Source organism: Cinclus cinclus, chromosome 6, assembly GCF_963662255.1.
Source record: "Cinclus cinclus chromosome 6, bCinCin1.1, whole genome shotgun sequence".
In the NCBI taxonomy this organism is placed as follows: domain Eukaryota; kingdom Metazoa; phylum Chordata; class Aves; order Passeriformes; family Cinclidae; genus Cinclus; species Cinclus cinclus.
In genome coordinates this window covers 39,901,106-39,920,592 of record NC_085051.1, presented here as the reverse complement: position 1 = coordinate 39,920,592, position 19,487 = coordinate 39,901,106, and the positions used below count along the sequence as shown (strand labels likewise).

The 19,487-nt window shown below is 45.0% G+C and overlaps 1 protein-coding gene across 2 annotated transcripts; it reads left to right on the top strand.

Annotated features, from left to right (window-relative positions):
* Nucleotides 1-3,388: 3,388 nt before the first annotated feature.
* On the top strand, nucleotides 3,389-19,148 carry TMED10 (transmembrane p24 trafficking protein 10). 2 transcript variants are annotated; one of them, XM_062495212.1, is made up of 5 exons: nucleotides 3,389-3,625; nucleotides 7,662-7,782; nucleotides 12,096-12,163; nucleotides 16,346-16,472; nucleotides 16,909-19,148. In XM_062495212.1, the coding sequence occupies exons 1-5, from the start codon at nucleotides 3,398-3,400 to the stop codon at nucleotides 17,028-17,030; spliced, it is 666 nt and encodes a 221-aa protein (XP_062351196.1). In that variant the 5' UTR covers nucleotides 3,389-3,397; the 3' UTR covers nucleotides 17,031-19,148. The 2 variants fall into 2 exon arrangements, with proteins under 2 accessions (XP_062351196.1, XP_062351195.1); XM_062495211.1 differs by having other exon boundaries at nucleotides 12,090-12,163.
* The last annotated feature ends 339 nt before the right edge of the window (nucleotides 19,149-19,487 follow it).

The window sequence follows — 19,487 nt, the reverse complement described above, 5'->3', positions numbered from 1 at the left end:
TATAAATATACTGTAACAATAGTTTGTCTCCTCAAAGGATTCAACTTAAATGTTTCTTGATATCTAAAGTTGTTTTGTTCCATGCCTCTTATCCAAATGCTATATATTTTAGCTATATGGCCAACACACAGTACATGTGATCTCTGGGACAGATTACAAGAGAGACAAAGCAGTTCAATGCTGTTTTATGACTGTTTAGTCACTGGTTTATTTTCAGTTGATTGAATGACATGTCTATCTGGATTGTGATCATGATGATGGCTGTGAGAGTTATATCCCAGCAATGAGTTCAAATATAGCCCTTAAAAGAAGTGGCCTTGCATTTTCTAGAAGTAGTGGATGGATAATTTTGCATGGTTAGTAAAAATACTGATTAGCATCGTAAAGCATATGTAATTTGTATAGAATTTTCTCAGTATCTTGTAGAGGATTGCCAGGTGCAAGGCAGAATGCAAAAGGATTAGAGCGTAAAAGTAAGTTTAGAATAGTTTGTAAGAGGAACATTGTTTCAACATTTTATTGTCCAAAAGAAGAAAATGCAAAAACGCCACAGCAGCTGACGCAGAAGCAGTAAAAGAACCCATCTAATTATGTAATTCATACGCATTCATACACATTGTTTCACAGAGAGAGCAAATTGGTATTTTCTGCCATTTACCATGGATAAAAGATACATTTTGGTGTGGCAGGAATTGACTACTGCTAACACTCTGTAAACATCGTCAGTTGGGAAAAAAAATAGAAATTTGGTGGGAAAAGGCATATTTCCTTCAATGGCCTTGCTGCCTCAGACTATAGAGACATCCAAAGGTTTCCATTGCTCTTTTGCTAAAACAGAACTGAAAGCTGAATAATTCATTGCTCTCTTCATCATTTTCAAGACAGCAACAAAACTATATGAGGGATATTTAGAAAGACAAAAGATATATTTTGTCACATGAACAAAATGGTTTGAATTTTGTCATGATTGGCAGGTGATATTAATGTTTACTTTGGGGATACACCCATCTGTCTATGGATTGGTGGCAGTGAGAACAAATACCTGCTTCCAGTTGACTGCCGAGCTCACACAAGGCTTAACAACGGCAGATTAAGCTAAAATGGGTCATTGCTTCATCTGGAAAGTTGTGTAACAAGTTATCAATCTCCTCTTCACCTCTGTTCAGGGTTTTTGAATTACAGGAAGCATTTCATTTTGTTAGCCTCCACTATGTGGAAACATTAAGGCATGTCCCTGCAAGACTGTTATTTCCTAACCTGCAGCTGAAAGGATCTTCAAATGCTTTCCTTCTGCTGTAAGTTACTTTGCACACTCGAGGGAAATTGCCCCATTGCATGTTTAAGTGCTTTAAAGAGCCAAAAGCTGGGGATTGTGAAGAGACTCACAGCAGCTCTGTACCATTTTATTTCATAGCACACTGAAGCACTAAAGGATCTCTGAGGGGGTTCTATAATTAGATCTGAACTTGCCTGTGTGGCAGTTTTAAGAATAATGCATCCACAGGAGGAGACTACAACAGAAAGCAGGGGATAAATTTGTTGGTCATAAATGTTACTCATCTAAAAATGTACCATGACAAAATGGCCACAATAGATAGGGATTGTAGTCAGTCACGTATTTGCTTTTTGATGGTCAAGTTCACACTTTGATTTTAGAAAATGGAGCTACTTTAAGATGAATGAGCCACTTTCTCTGGAAAATAAGGCATTACTGAATGTTTAGAACATGGTAGAAGACACATATCATTGGTTTGAGGAATGTTCTGCATGAAGAAATTTGTCATGCTGTGCCCGTTTCATCAGGAATTTTATGGTACAATATTTCATATCTTCACATTCTAATAATCTTAAAGTTTGTGAAATAGTAGCTATTTCTGCCTTAAGTGCTGCAATGGAAAGAATGTTTTCATTTGCAAATATACTTTGACACATTGCAGAAAGAGCAAAATACCATTTTTACTATGGTTACAGTTCCAAATAATTTAATCGTCCAAGCAAGGGAAGGTTTGTGAACTAGTAAGAGAAATAAAAATGCATTGAAATGTCCATCATGTGACTGTAAATCCCACTTCAAACCATAAACTGGAGCTTAAAGCTTAAAGTAAGGACAATGATCTAGTGCTGGGAGATTTTTTTTTCTGTGAAGGTTCTTTTTATTTCCCTCCAAGCAATGAGGTCACTCTACCACTGTACATTTAGGCTTAGGCTCACAAGATCTGTTCCTGCAGGAGTGCTTCATCATATTTTCTCAATAAGTATGAGCACACTGAACTGTTCTTTAAAATGCTCTGCAGGTGAACATCCAGGCACAAAATTTGCTGCTTAAAGCCTTTTTAGATTGAAGTTTTTACTGACTCCTTGTTATTGCTTACCATTAAAGATGTTTTGACCAGAAAAAGAACACATCTGGGGATGCTTAAGAAATAAAAGTGGATCAGAGGCGTAATTTTTTTTACTCAAGCTAACAGAAATAAAAAAAGATATTATACTTTCTAGCAACGTTACTATCGATTTCTTTCTTCCTGCTTTTCCTTACATCTTAGCACACCCAAGTATTTGCAGCTGATCGCAATTCTGGTGACCTTAACCACACACCTGTGCAATTTTCCTCCTCCCTGTTCACAGGTTATTCTGCAGAACGAGTCACTGCTTCCACTTGTGCGTGTTCTTCCTGGCAGCTCCACCACCAGGCCAGAAGGCCGGGAATGGAGATGATGTGGTGCCAGGGGAAGCAGCAGCCCAAAGGTGGTCAGTGCTATCTTCCTAAAGAGTGAAATAGATCGAGAAAAAAAAAAAAAAAAAAAGAAAAAGAAGATTTGAGTATATGCTAGGAAAGGAGAGAAAAAAGTAATGCTCGGTCTTCAAAAATCCTCATAATTTTATTTTGCCGTTAAAAACACTTGGATGCTGCTACTGAATGGTGTTCACAAGGCATTGACGCAAACAAGCGAGACATCTGACAAATCTGAATTCTGTTGTATGAAGAACTCAAGAGGGAAATTACTCCTCAAAAATGAAAAAAAAGCTATACAATAAACAGCAAGTGTCTCTCCCAGTGAAGGACTTCAGCAGCGAGGTAGTCTCACAGAAATTTAGACTGCTTGTCCATCCCCAGGATGCTCCTCTGCCTCAGAGCACGGTTCGGTGGTTCGGTTTTGTTCTAAATCTCCAATTGTTCGACGAGCGAAACCATTAGTACAGGTTCCCCCCCCCCGTTATTACCGGATTAACTTCATTACTCATTTGTTTCATAAGCGAGCAGCCCCTGGGAGCGGCCCGCACCCCGCTCTCCGTCAGGCGGCCCCGGCCCGGCCCCGCCCCGCGGTGACGTCAGCGGCGGCGGTCACGTGCGGCGGAGGCAGGCCCGGCCCGGCCCGCCGCACTCGGAGCCGCCGCCATGCCGCTGCCGCCGCTGCCCGGCCGCCCCCGCCTCGGGCGGGCCCCGCTCCTGCCGCTGCTCCTGCTGCTCCTGCTGGTGGGCCCGGCGCGGCCCATCTCCTTCCAGCTGCCGGGCAAGGCGCGGAAGTGCCTGCGGGAGGAGATCCACCGCGACACGCTGGTCACTGGCGAGTACGAGATCGGCGCCCCGCCGGGCTCCTCCACCGGACCCTCCGCCAACCTCAAGGTGCGGCCCCGGCCGGCCGGGGGGCGGGGGTGGCCGGGGCGGGCGGCGCGGCCCCGCCTCCCCTCGCCGGCCGTGCGGGGCGGGGAAGGAAGGAAGGAAGAAAGAAGGGAAGGATGGATGGATGGGGTGACGTGTTCCACGCGTGACAGCGGCCCACGCGTGAGCCGATACCGCCCGGCCCCGGCCTGCGCCGCACCGCGGGACTCGCCCTGTGCGGGGGCCACCGGCCCGCCCGGGACCTCCGGGTGCCGGGCAGCCGGGGACCAGGGCGGCGTTTTAACTTCAGCTAAATAGGAGCTTTTTCTCCCCAAAAATCGAGTTGCAGCGGCCCGTCCCGCAGTCTGGCATTTAATCCGCACACGATGCACATTATCCGGTGGCTGGCGTGATGGGCCGCTACGGTAAATCTGTACCAAGGCTGCTGACACCGTGCGAGCAGGAAAGAGTTATGGTGACGTGGCTTTCCGAGGGCTTCCTCCACGTGTAGGGTCTGGCACAGTGGGATCCTGGCACAGTGGAATGGGGGCTGAGAAACCAGGTTCGGGTACACAGAATGGCTATTCTCATCTTGCTGTGTCGTGGCTTGCATGGGTTTTAGGTAGGCCGATGTTTGCTTCAGGGAAGAAAATGATTCTGATGGCTCTTCAGGAAGTACACGGTTGGCAGAATATGCGTGACTAATACACCTGCGTGACGCACAGCTATAAAACTTCAACAGCTTCACTTTAATTCAGCAATTTCACTTGAATTCTGCCCACAATCTGCCTTTCCTAGGCTTTCTTCAAAATTCCAACCTAGCCGAATAAGGCCTGTTGCTACATAGCTCATAACAGGCTTCTGTCCCCTTTTTTATTTCTGTCTACATTCCCAAAGGTTACAGTAGTAAGCACACAAACAGAGACAGAATGGTCTGCTCAGGAGTTTCTGACCTTGGTGTTCTTGAGTATTTTAGCCATCCTGAAATCAGGTTGCCTTTCTAGCATCTGTCTACCAGTGCCTGAAGGCCGTGGCATTATGGCAGTTCTGCTTGGTTATGACTAGAGAAGGCTTCTTCTGAAGTCTTACTTTTAAAAAAATCATGCTCTTCTGTTCTTGCATCATTTGTAAGAGGAAACTTGTCTTTGTGTAGGCAGCATTAAGGCTTTAAAATGTTGATATAGTATTTGCCTGGTAAGGTACATGTGTTTCAGATGGGGTGCCATGGAGTCCCATCTGTTTCTTACCGCTTGGTAACCAAGCCTCCCGGTTCTCAGGTTTCCCACTCTTAGGTCAGTTGACCTCAAGGTCTCTTCCAAAACTCTTATGACACAGGACTGACCTAGGGAGATGATGGTGAACCAGTGAATCCCACGTTTGAGTCTTGATTGGCTTTGCTGTTGAAGCTGATATCCGGGTGGTACTGCGTATGGAAGTTCTTTTTTGTTTAAACCGTAAACTGAAATAATTTTTAAGAGCTCTGTATAGTTTGAAAAGCTACAAAGGAGAAAAAAAATGTATGCAATTCTTGCTTTCCTTCTTATTGTTAGGGTATGCTGTGTCCTGCCAATATGCTGGGCTTGTTATAAGTGCTGAAACCTCTCTAATAGGTGCCTGCTTTCTCTGTAGTCTGTGTGGAAAAGGTCAGTTCAGGACATGATGTCTGCAGGTACTCTCTGTTCTGCACTGGATGGTCTGCTTTGGCCCCTTGGATTGGGCCACTGAACAGAGGAGGGAAGAGGCTGTTAGTTAATTCTCTCCAGGCTCAGTTCGGTTCCTGCCGGTGAGCTGAGATTTGTGTGTGTGATAGCCAGCGCTAACAGTGGCACCCTCTGTTTTGGAGGAATCCGCGGGCTCTGCCAGCTGGCTGCTGCGTGGGGAAGGGGGCGTCGGGCGCCTGAGCTCTCCTTTGGCAGCCACATGCCTCTGTCCCATTGTCCAGCGACGGTATCGGGCTGTTTGTCAAGGACAAACAATGCCCTGTCTGTAGGGGCTTGCCTTACCGTAAATAACGTTAGAATAGCATGAAAAATCCCTTTCAGATCGACTCCCCCACAAGCGTTCTGGCTGGGCTATTAGCAGCTTCTCCCGCCCTCGCACACCCGGCTGAATGGGCAGTGTATTTGGCTGATTTGGGTAATGCTATTCAATTTTGATGAAAGCGGATAGCAGAGCTTTTACAGTCCAGAATGCTGTTCATGAGCTGCAAAGGGCAAAAATAGATCAAGCTGCATAAAGATTAGCTCTGGTGCCTACATAGGCATAGGAAAATAGTGCTCAAAATAATAGGGGCGTCTGAGAGCTATGTTCTGGCTACTTTTTGTGATGGAGAACCCGGTGTGCAGAATGTATAGTGTCATGCTGATGAGGCGTCTTGGTTAAGCATGACCATTCCACTAAACAGCACATGCCATGTGGTGACTAAATCACGGGCTTTTACATTGTGTTGGCATGGTCAAGCATACACAGTCCTCTTCTGCAGATGAGCCTGCTCTCTTGGGCCCAGTGCTTTCCAGTGCCTCCCAGTGCCTGGTGGCTTCCAGACAGGAGGTAGCTGGTGGCTTGTGGCAAGGGGATGGCAGCACAGCTGCCTGCACGTGATTGCACAGGCATGCTTTCATCTGCTTGCCACTTGAAAACAGGTACAGCTCTGAGCTGCTGCACGGAGAGCAGTGGTCCTTTATTGTTTTCAGACACTGACAGGTGCAGGGGCAGCTACAAGAAATCCCCTAAAAGGCTGTGGGATAATCTGTATATAGAGGAAGTTTGTTCCTAAATTCTTGCCTTCTATGGTTTATACCATAAAGTGTGAGAATTTATGTACTTGATTGTTTTTCTTGCCTAATGCAGCAACTCTCATCCATGAGTGGGTCCACATTTTTTTTCAAATCCAGTGCCAGAGAGTTAATTAGGTGCTCTAATAATAATAAAGAGTGTTTCCTTAGAATACTTCTGGGTACATAGCCCTTTTGCATGGCCTTTGTACAGGAAAAAAGGCTGGAATAAAGTAGAATGTCTGACTTACCTTTTCCATGCCACGAATTATTTTGTGTACTTTGGTCTTATATACCTTTAAAATTATTCACAAGCTTTTTACTTTCTTCATCTCTTAAGACTTTCAAAGACCCCTAGTAACTTTAGCGTCTGTGTTGTTTCAGACATACCTGTTAAAAATTAGCATTGAAGGAAAATGGGAAGCATTCCAGTGGAATACACACTGTTAATTTTCATGCAGTGTTTTAACACCTTCCTTTTTTTCTCCCCTCTCCCCACTCAAGAGTGTTTCAACTGGAATGGAGTCTTTAATTGAGCACAGTTATTCTCAAGTTTGCATCATGAAATGCGTGTCCTTTCTTTTTATACTTTTTGTTGGAGCATTTTTGTAGACCTTCCACAGTTTTTGCCTATTCTTAGTAGTTTTATAGAGCTAGCGCAAAGCAGTCATTATTCTGTCTGTGTAGTCTGAATTGTCCTCTGAAGTGGCCACTTTATGGATCTTGGCACCCAGACCTTGTGTAACTCGGGGCCACACTCATGGTTCATTTCTAGAGAAATAGATGTACCCTTCTCCATTTCAGTTTCTGGGGAATGTGACTCTTTTGTCCTGTAAGTCTTCTCCCTATCTCTGATGCTATGGGAATTAGTGAATTTTGCTTGCAAAATAAAAACAATGGATGACAATTTTATTCAGCTACAGTTACATGTAGTCTGTATTTGCAATTCATAGGAGGAAGAGAAATTAGTGTGGGTTTCAGTTTGGGATATTTTTTTATTTGTTTGTCAATTGCTTTTTGGTGGTTTTTTTTGGGGGGGGGTGTTGTTTGTTGGTTGGTTGGTAATTTATTAGATCTAAGAGTCAATAATTTGTAGTCACTCTGTCAGCTCCTGCTGTGTGGATGAGGAGGGGAGGAATTTATGTAGTCACAAAAAAGGAGGGAAACTGTTGAAAGGAGAAAGCAGCAGATCCAACGGGGAGGCTAGGATTACTCTTGCTGCACAAGCAGCATGAGCTCATGGAAGCAAAGTACTGTGTTTCTTACCTTCATTGTCCCTCTCCCAGATAACTGACTCGGCTGGGCACATCCTGTATGCCAAGGAGGATGCCACCAAGGGCAAGTTTGCCTTCACCACTGAAGACTATGATATGTTTGAGGCCTGCTTTGAGAGCAAGCTTCCTGTGGGTAAGTGAAATGAAAGGTGTGCTGACTGTTTCTAGCTTCTGATCAAGTTTGTGGATTAGGAATATGAGTAAAGTGATCCTGAGTGTGGTCCACAGAACACTTTTTGATTTTTAAAGCTGATCTTCAGGAGTCTGTGCCCTGTCTCACTGCAGAACATCTGCTCTGTGTATTGCATTTGAAGTAATCTTTTGTGGCTGTTGTATAGAGCACTTGGGTTTCCTCTGAAAGGGGAATTGGCATTTCTCCTACAGAGGTCATCACAGTTGCAGTGAGTGGCAGTACCGGTGAGCAAACCACACTTCTTTTGCCAGTTTCATCTTCTACCCATCTTGCAGTTGAGCCAGGACAGAGCTGGCTGCCATCATCTCCAGGAACTCTCTTTCACCCCAGCAGGCCATTTCTTCCTCATTTGGTAGAATGTGATCTATGCACAATGTGTTCTTGGCAGCTATCCTGCGACAGGTTGACAACTATTTAATGAGGTTGGATTGTGTTTGTATAGGGAATGTGTCCTTGATTTGCACCCATAACTGTTCTTGAAGTGGTCAATAAAGGGAAGGGGAAATGAGCAGGATGTCAGTTTTGCATTTGTGCTACAGGGGTGGTTGCCTAACGAATGCTGAGGCTTGTTTCCTATGAGTGTGACGCATGTACTGCTTTGAATGCCTGAGCTCAGCTTCAGGACAAACGTGCTGCAAGTGGCTAACATGCGAGTTTGTAGGTACTAGATCTTTTCATGGTTGCTGTCAGAGTTCTGGTCCTTGGGCCTGATTTTTCTTGGGTCTTACCCTAAAAGATCTCAGGGTGGTTTCACAGGGCACTCACCAGCAGCATTACTCAATTCAGTTGAAAGGCAGCTGCCGTTTTGCTGTTTCTGCTCCGTGTATAAGATGCAAATAGTCTGCAAGTTGAAGAGGACTTTACAGAAAGAGAAGGCTGTATTCTTTGCTGGGATTAGGAAGGGTCTGGCTTGTAACACCTCTTCTGTGGTATTTTACAGATAAAGTAGTGCCCCAAATGCTCAGGATTATGTTTTTATTTTACTCCAAAGGTAGGACTTCGAAATGTTCCTTAACACATTGAGACATGCAGGCACTAGTGACTCATCTCGGAGTCACTCATACTATTTACTTTCCAACACCTGGGTATTTGAGAAGTCTCCAGACAGTCCTGCAGATCTTTTCATAGCTTCCATGTGATCACACACTGAAGTGGGAAAGGTTTCTTTCTTTAGTTGTGTCTAGACTTAGTTCGGTGCTTTTGAGCAGAGGTTTCTTGCCTAGACTGAGCCCCTTACAACTGTTTTGGTTGTAACAAATGTTTGTTCCCTGACTTCCTCATTGCAAGTTTGTTTTAAAGCTTTCAGTGTGGTTGAGGATTAAGTATTTCTTAATGAAGTTTCTACCTTGATGACCTGTGGGGCACTGAGCTGCCAAAATATAGAGCTCATCAACTGAGCGATTGGATCCTCTTCTGAAGGCTTTCTTTTTAGGGCTTTCTTTTTAGATCCAGGTCCCCAGAATCCACTTAGAGTATCTCCACGCTTCCCATGTCGGTGCTGGGAATCAAGGGGAAGTATTAAAGTAAGGGACGTGACACTGTGAGCCTTGATCATCTGTGGTACTTGGTTAAGGTACTTGGGAAGAAGTAACCACGTCACAAGGAAGTACCTTGTTTCCTCTGTAAGGTCAGCATGGGAGTGGGGGAACTTACCAAGTCTGTTTAATTCCCACGTTTCTCTTTAAAGGTTAGGGTCTTCTTCCCAGTCTCATCAAGTAAGTTGTAATCAGGACTTATGACAGCAGCCTAGGAGAATGTTTGTGGAGTATCGAAAGAGGCAAACTGTTGGTAGAGGAAACAGAGCTGTTGGGTCTGAGGAGTCCAAGCAACAGGGATTTCTCAATCCCTAACCACAGAAATGAGGAAGAGGAAATAAGAAGCAGATCCTGTATCGAAGGTTCACCTTATCAGGGTGGAGGAGTTCTTAGGGTGCTTCTTGGAGCTGTGGGTATTTGCATGATGGGCTTTTTACCCTCATTCAGGTGGAATGGTCCTGTCTTCCTGACCAGTGCTCTGCTCCCAGGCACATTTACTCTCCCATGATATGCTAATCTCAGGTGAACACTCTGGCCTCACTGCATTCTCCCTTTAGGGCTCTTCTACGTGCTAATCTTTAACTATGCACTCCTTCTGTAATCCTTCTGTTCCCAAACATTCTTAAGAATATTTGGACTAATTTTTTTCTGGAATTCCTGTGGGAAAACTTTTTGATGTTCAGTTCAACCATCCTGTTTTTTCCACTGACTTTGCAAATTAAGAGCTTCCCTAATTTCCCTGGAAACAGTTCAGTGCTCATGTGAGATGACCTCTTGAAGACCTGAGGTATGTTGGTATCAGTTTGATTCATGATCTCTGAATTTCGACTGTTTATCTCTTTGCTGCTGATTCAGCCTGCTCTGTTGAGCCTTGGTGCAGGAGTAGCAAGGGGTTTCTGAGGATCTGATAAGTGTGAAAGAAGCTGCCTTGGGCTTAGCAAATTTATATAAGTGCAGCTTGAGTTTCTCCCTACCAGATCCTGATAATGTTAACCTCTTGCAAAATGTCTGCTCTCCATCCCTTTGCACCTGGCAGCATTAAGGTGTCTGGTTTCTTACTGCCTCTTGGCAGCTCTGCTTTCCGGTCTAGCAAATTAATTCTACTTCTGTTCACTGGCCTTTTCATTCTTTTCATCTCATCCTGCAAACTTCAGCTTTCAAGTTGCTATAATTTGAGCACCATTAAAAAAACCTCTCATTGAGCCGTGTGCTGTAAACTTTTTCCTGCAGCTACTGTTGTCTGTCCTACCTGCCTGTCTCCATGCATGCCAGTAATGTGTATGGCATAAGCTGTCAAAACTTGTGTTTGGGGAAAGAAGTACTGGGGATTGTATACAGCCTGTCTGTTAAAGAACAGTGCTGGGACTTCAGGGGTTTCTTAACATAACCAGTCTTCTATAAGAAAACAACAAAATTCCATCCTAATAATAATTGATCTGTTGGACTCTTATGTAGTGTATTCTCATAAAGAAACTTAGGAAGCAGTTAGTAGTTGATATGCACCATCTTACCAGTAGATTATTCATTGTCCTGCTAGCAGCAGAAGGTGATTCTGCTCTAGTGTTGAAGAGGTGTTCAGTGAGTGGTAGAGAAAAAAATTTGGGGATGTTCTATCGAAGATTTGGAATATCTTCCTAGCTCCAGCTGGAGTGACCCAGTGTGACCTGTACATTGAATTTGTCTGTGGACTGAGGGCATGCCCACCTGGTAGTCTTCTAAGACAAAATGTGAGTATTGGACATGCTCCTGGATAGAGACTCTGAAATTCATAGTTTAAGTAAGTTCAGACCTTGTGTTTTGCTGGCAGGACAAGTGTGTGTCCCAGCATGCTGGGATTTGGAAATGTGTTACATATTTGCTTAGTGGGCTGTATAGTAGAGAATGATACTCAGATAAGCTGATGTGCAGCATTTTTGAGAGTATCTGATATGACTATCGTAAATATGTTTTTTCCTTTTGTGAATGTTCTCAGATGTGACAGTTTGTAGCAGTTGAAAGAAGCTATAAGCCACAGGTTTCCCTAGCCTGGGGGTTACAGCCTTGAGAGATACTCTGCTGGTGACTGCAGCCTTATGTGCTGTTTGTGGGGCTCCAGCTGGCAGCTTTCTGAGGCAGTGTTTTCCCAGCTTCAGAAGCCTCTTGCTCTCCGGGGGTTTGCATCAGCAGTGTGGTTGTTGGCTATCTGAGATGATTGGTAAAGGGATTGCCTTGGTTACTTCAGGCATTCCAGCATGTGAGGGTCAGTAGTCCTCATATGCCTTGTTCCTCAATCGGAGCAGTTTATCATTTGCTCCATTGAATGTAAAGCTATTTACAGCCCCAATAACCTTGAAAAGTTGCTGGATCACTTCCTGCGAACGTGGGCTTCCCAGTTGAATATTTGTCCCTCCGGTGACTTGTCTTTTACTAGGCTGTCTCATAGCAGCTGGTGTTCATGTTCTAATCCTCTGCAGTTTTTACAGTGATTTGCATCCTGTAGACACTCAGTGCTTTTAGTTACAGCTTGTTCTCATTATCTTTGGAAGGCTTTCCTTCAGCCAGGATTTATTGTGAAGTCTCTGTATTTTTAGGCTGGACTGTGCTGCCTCCGCAGTTAGCTGCAGACATGGAGGGAGGGGAGGGATTTGAGTTCTTTCTCACTGGTGGGAAGAACTGGTGATTTCCTGGCAGGCTGAATGTTTCACACAAGGAATCCTTTCATTATGCTTCCAGGAACAGGGAGGATGCCGGACCAGCTCGTGACTCTGGATATGAAGCATGGCGTTGAAGCAAAGAACTATGAGGAGGTATGTCCCCTGGCTGCCTGCACTGCAGGCTCCCCTTTCCCAGCACTCACGTGATGCCTTTTGTAGATCTGGGCTCATGATGGGAAGCTGTTTTCCCAGTGGTGATGAAAGCCTGTCTGCAAACTACAATTGCAGTGAAGCTTTGTATGTTACAGGAGGGGAAAAAGAAACAGAAGAAAAAGATAAACATAAGCTAGAATTGATTCTGTACTCTGGGAACTGGAGCCTAATGTGTGAATTTCTTCACTAGGACAGAATGACCCAGCTTCTGGGCATAGACATTAGAGGCAGCAAGACACTGAGAGGTGAAGTTTCCCCAGCCACAGCGATTATTTTAAGTTAATATCAGACCCTGTCTTAAAGGTCAAGTTTTAATGTTATTTTTCTTACCTTCCAGCCTGTAAGATGTAGTGGCTCAGCAGGCCTGAAATGGCACTTGTGTGTTTCTAAGAACTGGCAGTATATCAGTGTAAAGGTGTTTGGCAGAGTAGTAACTGCTGTGGAATGGGTATTTGGTTTGAAGGCGTGACACTGGAAATAGGCATAAAAGCCTAAACATTTCCATCTTAGGAGGACATAGCTTGCTTAGAGCTTGCAAGAGTCAGCTGTGTAGAGTTGCAATTACTTTGTGGCCGAGACAGTCCTGACTGATTTGGATGCTGAATTTTTATGGCACCTATCATGCTTTTGGTGCACTAGAATCTGGGGTCAGTCATCCCCCCCAGTACAGAGTCTGTGCCTGAGAAAATTAGAATTATTAGAATATGAAGAAAGAGTCCCTCAGATGATTGCTATGTCAACTGTGCATAAGAGCATGGGAGATGCCATAGAGAGAAGAGTGGGTAGCAGAGGAGGCTGTGCATGGTTTCAGATAGAAAATTAACAAATTTCTGAGGTGGTCATGCTGGTGTTTTTATATCCTTTCATACTTAGGGCTGTCTGGTCTTCCATGATTTAAGTTGGTTGGGAGCACTTCCTTTGTGGACTGTAGGGGGGTGCTTGGGGTCAGGGAAGAGCAGAGCAGTCATAGGGGCAGCTGTTTGTCAACCTGCTACTTGAGTTGATTGCATGATGTTGCAATTTTATGGGGTCATTCCCTGAGAGCATAACTGGGAAGGTTATGTTTGCCATATTTACAGAATCCCTTTAAATACCACCCCATAGCATACTCTAGAGTTACATTACTGGTGCTACCTAGAAGCCCTGTTGCTATGCAGGAAGGTTCTCGTATGCCTATGTATCTACATACTCACTGGTTGTACTGATAAAACTGCCTTGAAATAAATGCATCTCTTATGCTCCTGGAGGGAAAAGGACCATAGACAAATACAAGAAAAGAAGAATTTAGACTTGCAGTCCCACTTGATACCAAATGCAGATCTTGGCAGCCACAGCAAGCATCCTTGACTTTTGAGGACCTCTCAGAGTGGTAGACTGTATTGAGCCTTGTTGAGCAGTATGTCTACAAAGGACTCAAACTGATTTATTATTTGTACAGCTGCTATAGAGGTTTAATGACACTGCTCTGCAGTGTGTTTTCTCTTTTTTCACCATCTCTTCTCAGCTTACTTTGGTTATTGTGAGTTTTGACTTGACAGGTTGTTGTAAGGCCTCAGAGGGCAGGAATGTTGCTCATGTTTCTCTTATGGATTTGCAGCCTTTTTGAGCCTTTTGCTTGTGATGTTCATCTGTTACTGGGTACCTGTTGTGACATGTTGTACAGCCCTTGTTCTTGTTGAATTGCTGCAAGGAGACTTGATTCAGGGAGTTTGAGGGTCACTGATACTAAGTCTGGCTCATAAACTTTCATAGATCCAGAAATTCTTGGAGCAAAGCAGATGGAATAGTGAGCTAGATTGGAAGATCTAACTGCAATGTCATACCTTACTTATGTGGGTTTGGGAGGAATAACTTTATCCATTCAAGAAGTAGAAATGAAGATATGGAAAAGTGAAAAGATTTCTGATGGCACTGAGAATGCTTGATGATCTAGGTTTTTTTCCACATCAGTGACTCCTTGTCAATCCTTGGCTATAGTGTTTCTCTTTCTATGCTAAGAAGAGAGGCTTTGACAAATCTTTAAGTGACCCCTGGGAAGCTCATTGGAGTTATCATCATGGTGCTGGTGTTCATTCTAAGATGATGATGTTCCACCATCACAGATGCTTGGTGGGCCTTTTTATAAAATCTCTTGGAGCAGCTGTTCCTATTGGGTTCATTAGGGGTAAAAGGTTCCAGGACTGCCCAGGGAGGTTGTGGTGTTTAAGGAAAAACTGGACATGGTACTTAGTGCCATGGTTTTGGTGGTGTTAGGTCTTAGACTGGACTCAATCTCAGAGGTCTTTTCCACTCTAATTGTTTCTGTGATTCAGGATACACATCTTGGAATACACACAGGATTAAAAGTAGCTATTAGATGGTTGTAGCTACACCTGTGAAGAGCAGCTGAAAGGATGCAGATAGAGCAGATAAACTTTGGTTTTTCCCAGTGGAACCCTTGTAGCCTTCTGTGAATGAGCCCTCAAGGAAGATAATGGAGCTGGTAAGTTCAAGGCTAGCTTGTCAGTACAGCTGCCCAAGACCTTGCGTGTGTTACAGACCTGCTGCTCCAGCAGTATCAGCAGAATTTGGGCTGTAGGCCTGCAGACCTTGGTACCAGTTTTTCAGCAAAGCTCTCTGCTGGCAGATACATGGCCAGGCCACAGGGTTTTGTTATTACAACCTATTGGCTAGAAAGCAGGAGGGGGTTAACCTACTCCTTCCTACCCCTCCTCTCAAACACACTCCAAACTGACACTGCTGTGCTGGCAGAGCTATAATATACAGCTTGCCTCAGCATAAAAATTCTCAGATGATTGTTTGATGGCTTGCTGCTTGCCAGGATATGCATATCATGTGGAGACCCTTCAGTGGAGTGGCTGATTAGCAGCACTGGCTTGGTCACGAGCATCTCTTCAGCTCTGGCTCTGATGCCCAGGCAGCTGCCTCTGGAAGTGGCGTTTTGGGGATACCTTCATGCTGGGTGCCCTGTTGTCTGCCTGTCAGCATGGATCACTGAGAGATGGCCATGATGCAGCTTATATCTGAATAATCCTGTGAGGCTGAGACTGGTGGTGAACTGCAAGTGCTTTGTGTGTTTTCTGTAACTTATCTTTCTTCTGCTGTGTTACCTGGAGGCACAGCATCTGGCCTTCATAGCAGGGGCCTGTCACTTCTTGGTAATAGTGACAAATTCTATGCAAGAACTGCAGTTACAGCGCTGGAGAAGTGTCAGGAATTGCAGTCAGCTTCCTTTGAGTGTCCTTGTGTCACAGGTTTTATGTAACAGTAACGCGTGTGTCAGGTTACAGCCACAACTGGGGCAGAGACACATTCAGCTTAAATAGTTGCTGTTATGTGCTGTGTTTTCTAATTGAATTTTGCAGTGGATTTTTGTTTTTGGATATACCAAGCGTATCCAAAAACACGGGGCCGCGGGCTGGGCGTTGTGCACAGAAGCGATGTGCCCCTGGCCCAGCGTTCCTGAGGGAAGCGGGTGTTCCCCACGGGAGCCGGGCCCGGCAGCGGCCCCGCAGCGACACCCGGTGGATGCGGGGTCCCTGCCGGGAGCCTGTGCTGCCCTGCCCTGGAGGTTCCGTCTGAGAGATAAAAGCCCCGAGCTCTCCTGGGATAATCAAGCCGCTTCTGCTGGGAACCGGGCTGCCTGGGCTTTCTGGGGCATTAGTGAAGGGAGTCTCGGTGCTAATAGTCTGTGTGCCTATGGAACTGTGTCATACACGTACGTAAGTTCGTCACCTGTATCTCAGTCTGTGACTTACACTCACTGGAGGTTTAGTCATGTGCCAAGATCTTCTACCCACTCTTCAGAAGCCAACTGTGATAAGCTAACATTAAGCCGAATAAGGAAGAAGTGTGCTTGTATGCATGCTGTGCTCCTCCATTGTGTAGGAGGAGTAGTAGGAAAGTGTGTTTCAGAAAACAGGTGGGAGAAGTGATAATGTTTTATGCAATGGTAGTGGTAGTGTTTTATGCAATGGTAGTTTCTGGCTTGTAGAGATATTTCCCGAGGGGAAGGATGCCCCAGATCTATAGTGTGTGGGGAGGAGCGGTTCAAATTGGCAGTAAAAACCCATGTGGGTGCTTTTGGTTTTGGTTCAGTGATTTGACTCTTCTGTTTTCTAGATTGCTAAAGTGGAGAAATTGAAACCCCTGGAAGTAGAATTGAGGCGTTTGGAAGATCTTTCAGAGTCCATCGTTAATGACTTTGCCTATATGAAGAAACGAGAAGAGGAGATGAGGGACACAAATGGTGAGAGGCTGTGTGCCCCTTCAGAGGGATGGAACTCTAAAGCCCCACATTTCTGCTAAATGTGTTATTAGGGCAGCCTTTGGAGAGCTAGCAATTTTAGTGGTCACTGCCTGTTCTGTTCCTAGTAAGGGGAGCCTGAAGCAGTCACTGAGTCTTGTTGTTCTCTCTCTAGAAATCATTTCTGTCTCCATTCCTAATGTGAATTACTCTGTTCCATTCAATGTTGCCCATTAACCTCAGCTTCGCTTTGTTCCCTCTTATTATCCTCCTTGTTCCCTCTGCTTTTATTCTCAAGTGTTGTTGGTTCGCAGGTGCCCTTGCCTTTATGCTGTCTTGCTTTTGCAAGGGGGAGGAGAAGAAGTCCTGGGAACTTTGCCATCTTGGGGGGCATCCTGTGATGCCAGGCTCAGGTGCAATGGTTTGTTGTCTGTTTCAGAGTCAACAAACACCCGGGTTCTGTACTTCAGCATTTTCTCCATGTGCTGCCTCATTGGACTGGCCACCTGGCAGGTTTTCTACCTGCGTCGCTTCTTCAAGGCCAAGAAGCTGATTGAGTAAAGGAGCAAATCTTCTTCCCCCTCCTCTCAGACCCAGCTGGACACCTCTGGAACCTAGCCATGGCCTCCTGGAGCCATCTTACAGATGATACCCACTGACTGGAGGAACTTGTACCCTAAAGGGGGAGGGGAGCCTGAACATCGAAGGCAATGGGGGACTTGTGAAATCCTGTTGGATGTTGAGGGTGGGGGAGGTCATGATGGGTTTGGGTATTCCTGGGGCAGCGATTAAATAAAAAAAAAAAGATATTTCCATGACAGCTGCAGCAAGTTTTTTGCGCTGTCTATTCTCCTTTTATAATCATGGCTTGATGATGTCCCCCATCTGTCTGTGACTGCAGTGTTTGTTACTCAGAACCACCTGACCCTGCTGCGCTCTTTAGGTGGCATGCAGGTCACACTGGGGCAGAGCAGGGAGATTCCCTGTCCTCAGCAGCTGGGATCTAAGCCTCAAGCAAATGGAGATGAGTGAAAAGCAATAGGATTCATCATTCCAGCAGGGCCTGAGAATAGAGGGTCTTCCAAGGTTTGGTCCCTGTCGTGGACCTCTGTGTTTCTCCCTGTGGGAGTTGGTGTCTTTGTGCTGACAGCTCAGAGCACTTGAGCATATGGTGATTCAACCTGGAGGAAGGGGAGCCTTCTAATGCAGGCTTGGAAGTGTGTTTGAGCTTGGAAAGAAGCCTGCTTTGCTCAAATAAGCTATCCAGCCTTGGTCCCACCCTTCCCACATGTGTTTTTCTTGGATTTGCCTCTCTTGTTTTGAAATGGTGCAGCAGCTTTCCTGAAAACCTTGGTCAGGAACAGCCTTTTGTGCAGGAGGCCTTGGTCAGATACAGTCACAGAGCAGATGGGAGCAGGTTATGCTAGGAAACTCGGTCTTATATTGAGCAGGAGACTTCTCATCTATCCAAGCAGCTGGCTGAATGTCATTTTATGAAAAGACCTCAAAGCAAGGTGAGCTGATGCTCACATGAGGCATGAGGGCCTGTACCTTGCATTGAGGTCTGAGGGTACAATAGTGCTGTGCAGGGTAGCAGAGGAGTTGGAAGAATGTGGATGGACTGAAAAAAGGCAATACAGGGTGGGAATAGGCTAATTCTACATCTGAGGGGGCAGTCTAAACTGTGCCCTCAACTTACCTGTTATTTTCCTCTGCAGCACTAGACAGCAAGAGCCAGCAGCTTCTTGTCATTTCTCAGCTGTCCAGATGGCACTATGTTAAATAAACCAGGCTGGGAAAAAGCAGGCAGGTTAACTTCCTGGACTTGCTGCAGTTTTTAGACAGTGATTACAATTCTTTCATAGTCTCTGCATTGCTTCAGAGCAAGTGGTTCAGCAGCACAGCATTGTGGTGTCCTGTGTCTAGATACTTCTGGGTAGGGATGGGGTTGTCATGGCCCTGGGCCCAGCCTAGCAGCTTCCAAAAAGCATAGTTTTATAATTTCTGACCTGAGTCTGATCTATTATTAGGAAGGAAACAGTTGTCTTGGGTGAGGCAGTGGAGGAAAGGATGTAAAGATGATCTCCTGTCATCTAAATACATTAGTTCTTTGCCGTTCCCAAGTTCCTGGAGTTGTTAGTTCCACCTGCAAGTACTTTGATTGTTTTTAATTTGTTTGGTTTTGATAAACCCATATTAGGATCCTAAGTCCACTCCTCTGCCCTTGCATCCATTTTATCTTTGTATGTTTTTGAAAGTTACAGTGCAGAACAGCAGCAGTACCACAGGACTGAATTTCAGAATTCATTTGAAGGTGGTTTTAAGTCCTACAGTTTGAAGCCTGTAGATCTGTTAAGGTTTTGCTTTTGTTTTTATAAAACTTGAAAAGATAGTACAAGAAAGGGGCTTTTCTGGCCTTGTCTGTTTTAAGATCCTCTCCCGATCCTTATCTGAGTACAAAGTTATCTTGAAAATGATGGTGAGGCCTTAAGTTCCCCAGGTGACTGTTACACTCTCATCATTCTGGTGTTGTGTTTTGATCTTCACTGTACTGGTATAGTTACTGGGGAGAAGGTGCAGGGGACTGGTGTGGATTTACATGTAATGACTGGTTGGGGGACTTTTGTCAGCTTTCTCAAATAAACATTTTTTTGGGGAAAAACAACCCACCTCACCTTGTTTCTCTGAGTCTTGTCCTCTTTGTGCATGTTCCTACAGACTGATGTTTCCTGAAAGTTGGCCTGTTGCAGGAAGCAGCAAGTAAACAGACTCCCTACAAGCCCTAGGCTTCTCAAGTAACAATTAATTCTAGACTTGGGAAGGGTGCACACGCTTCTCTGTGGAGTGGCACCAGCACAGCAAGTGAGGTGTCCTAATACAGGTTACCATTTTTTGCCTTTCTCCCTCCCCCCTTCATAATTATATTGCTCTATGTGGAGGAATTTTGAGGCTGGTAGTGAAATGAGGGCTGGTACCCTGGGGTTCATGATCCAGTTTTTCATGTAAAATTTCATTCAT

Excerpts from the sequence above, each read along its gene's own strand:
- TMED10 (XM_062495211.1), top strand. The coding sequence starts at position 3,398 with ATGCCGCTGCCGCCGCTGCCCGGCCGCCCCCGCCTCGGGCGGGCCCCG. Across the intron at positions 3,626-7,661 it reads GACCCTCCGCCAACCTCAAG|ATAACTGACTCGGCTGGGCA; the intron begins GTGCGGCCCCGG and ends TCCCTCTCCCAG. Across the intron at positions 12,164-16,345 it reads AAGCAAAGAACTATGAGGAG|ATTGCTAAAGTGGAGAAATT; the intron begins GTATGTCCCCTG and ends TCTGTTTTCTAG.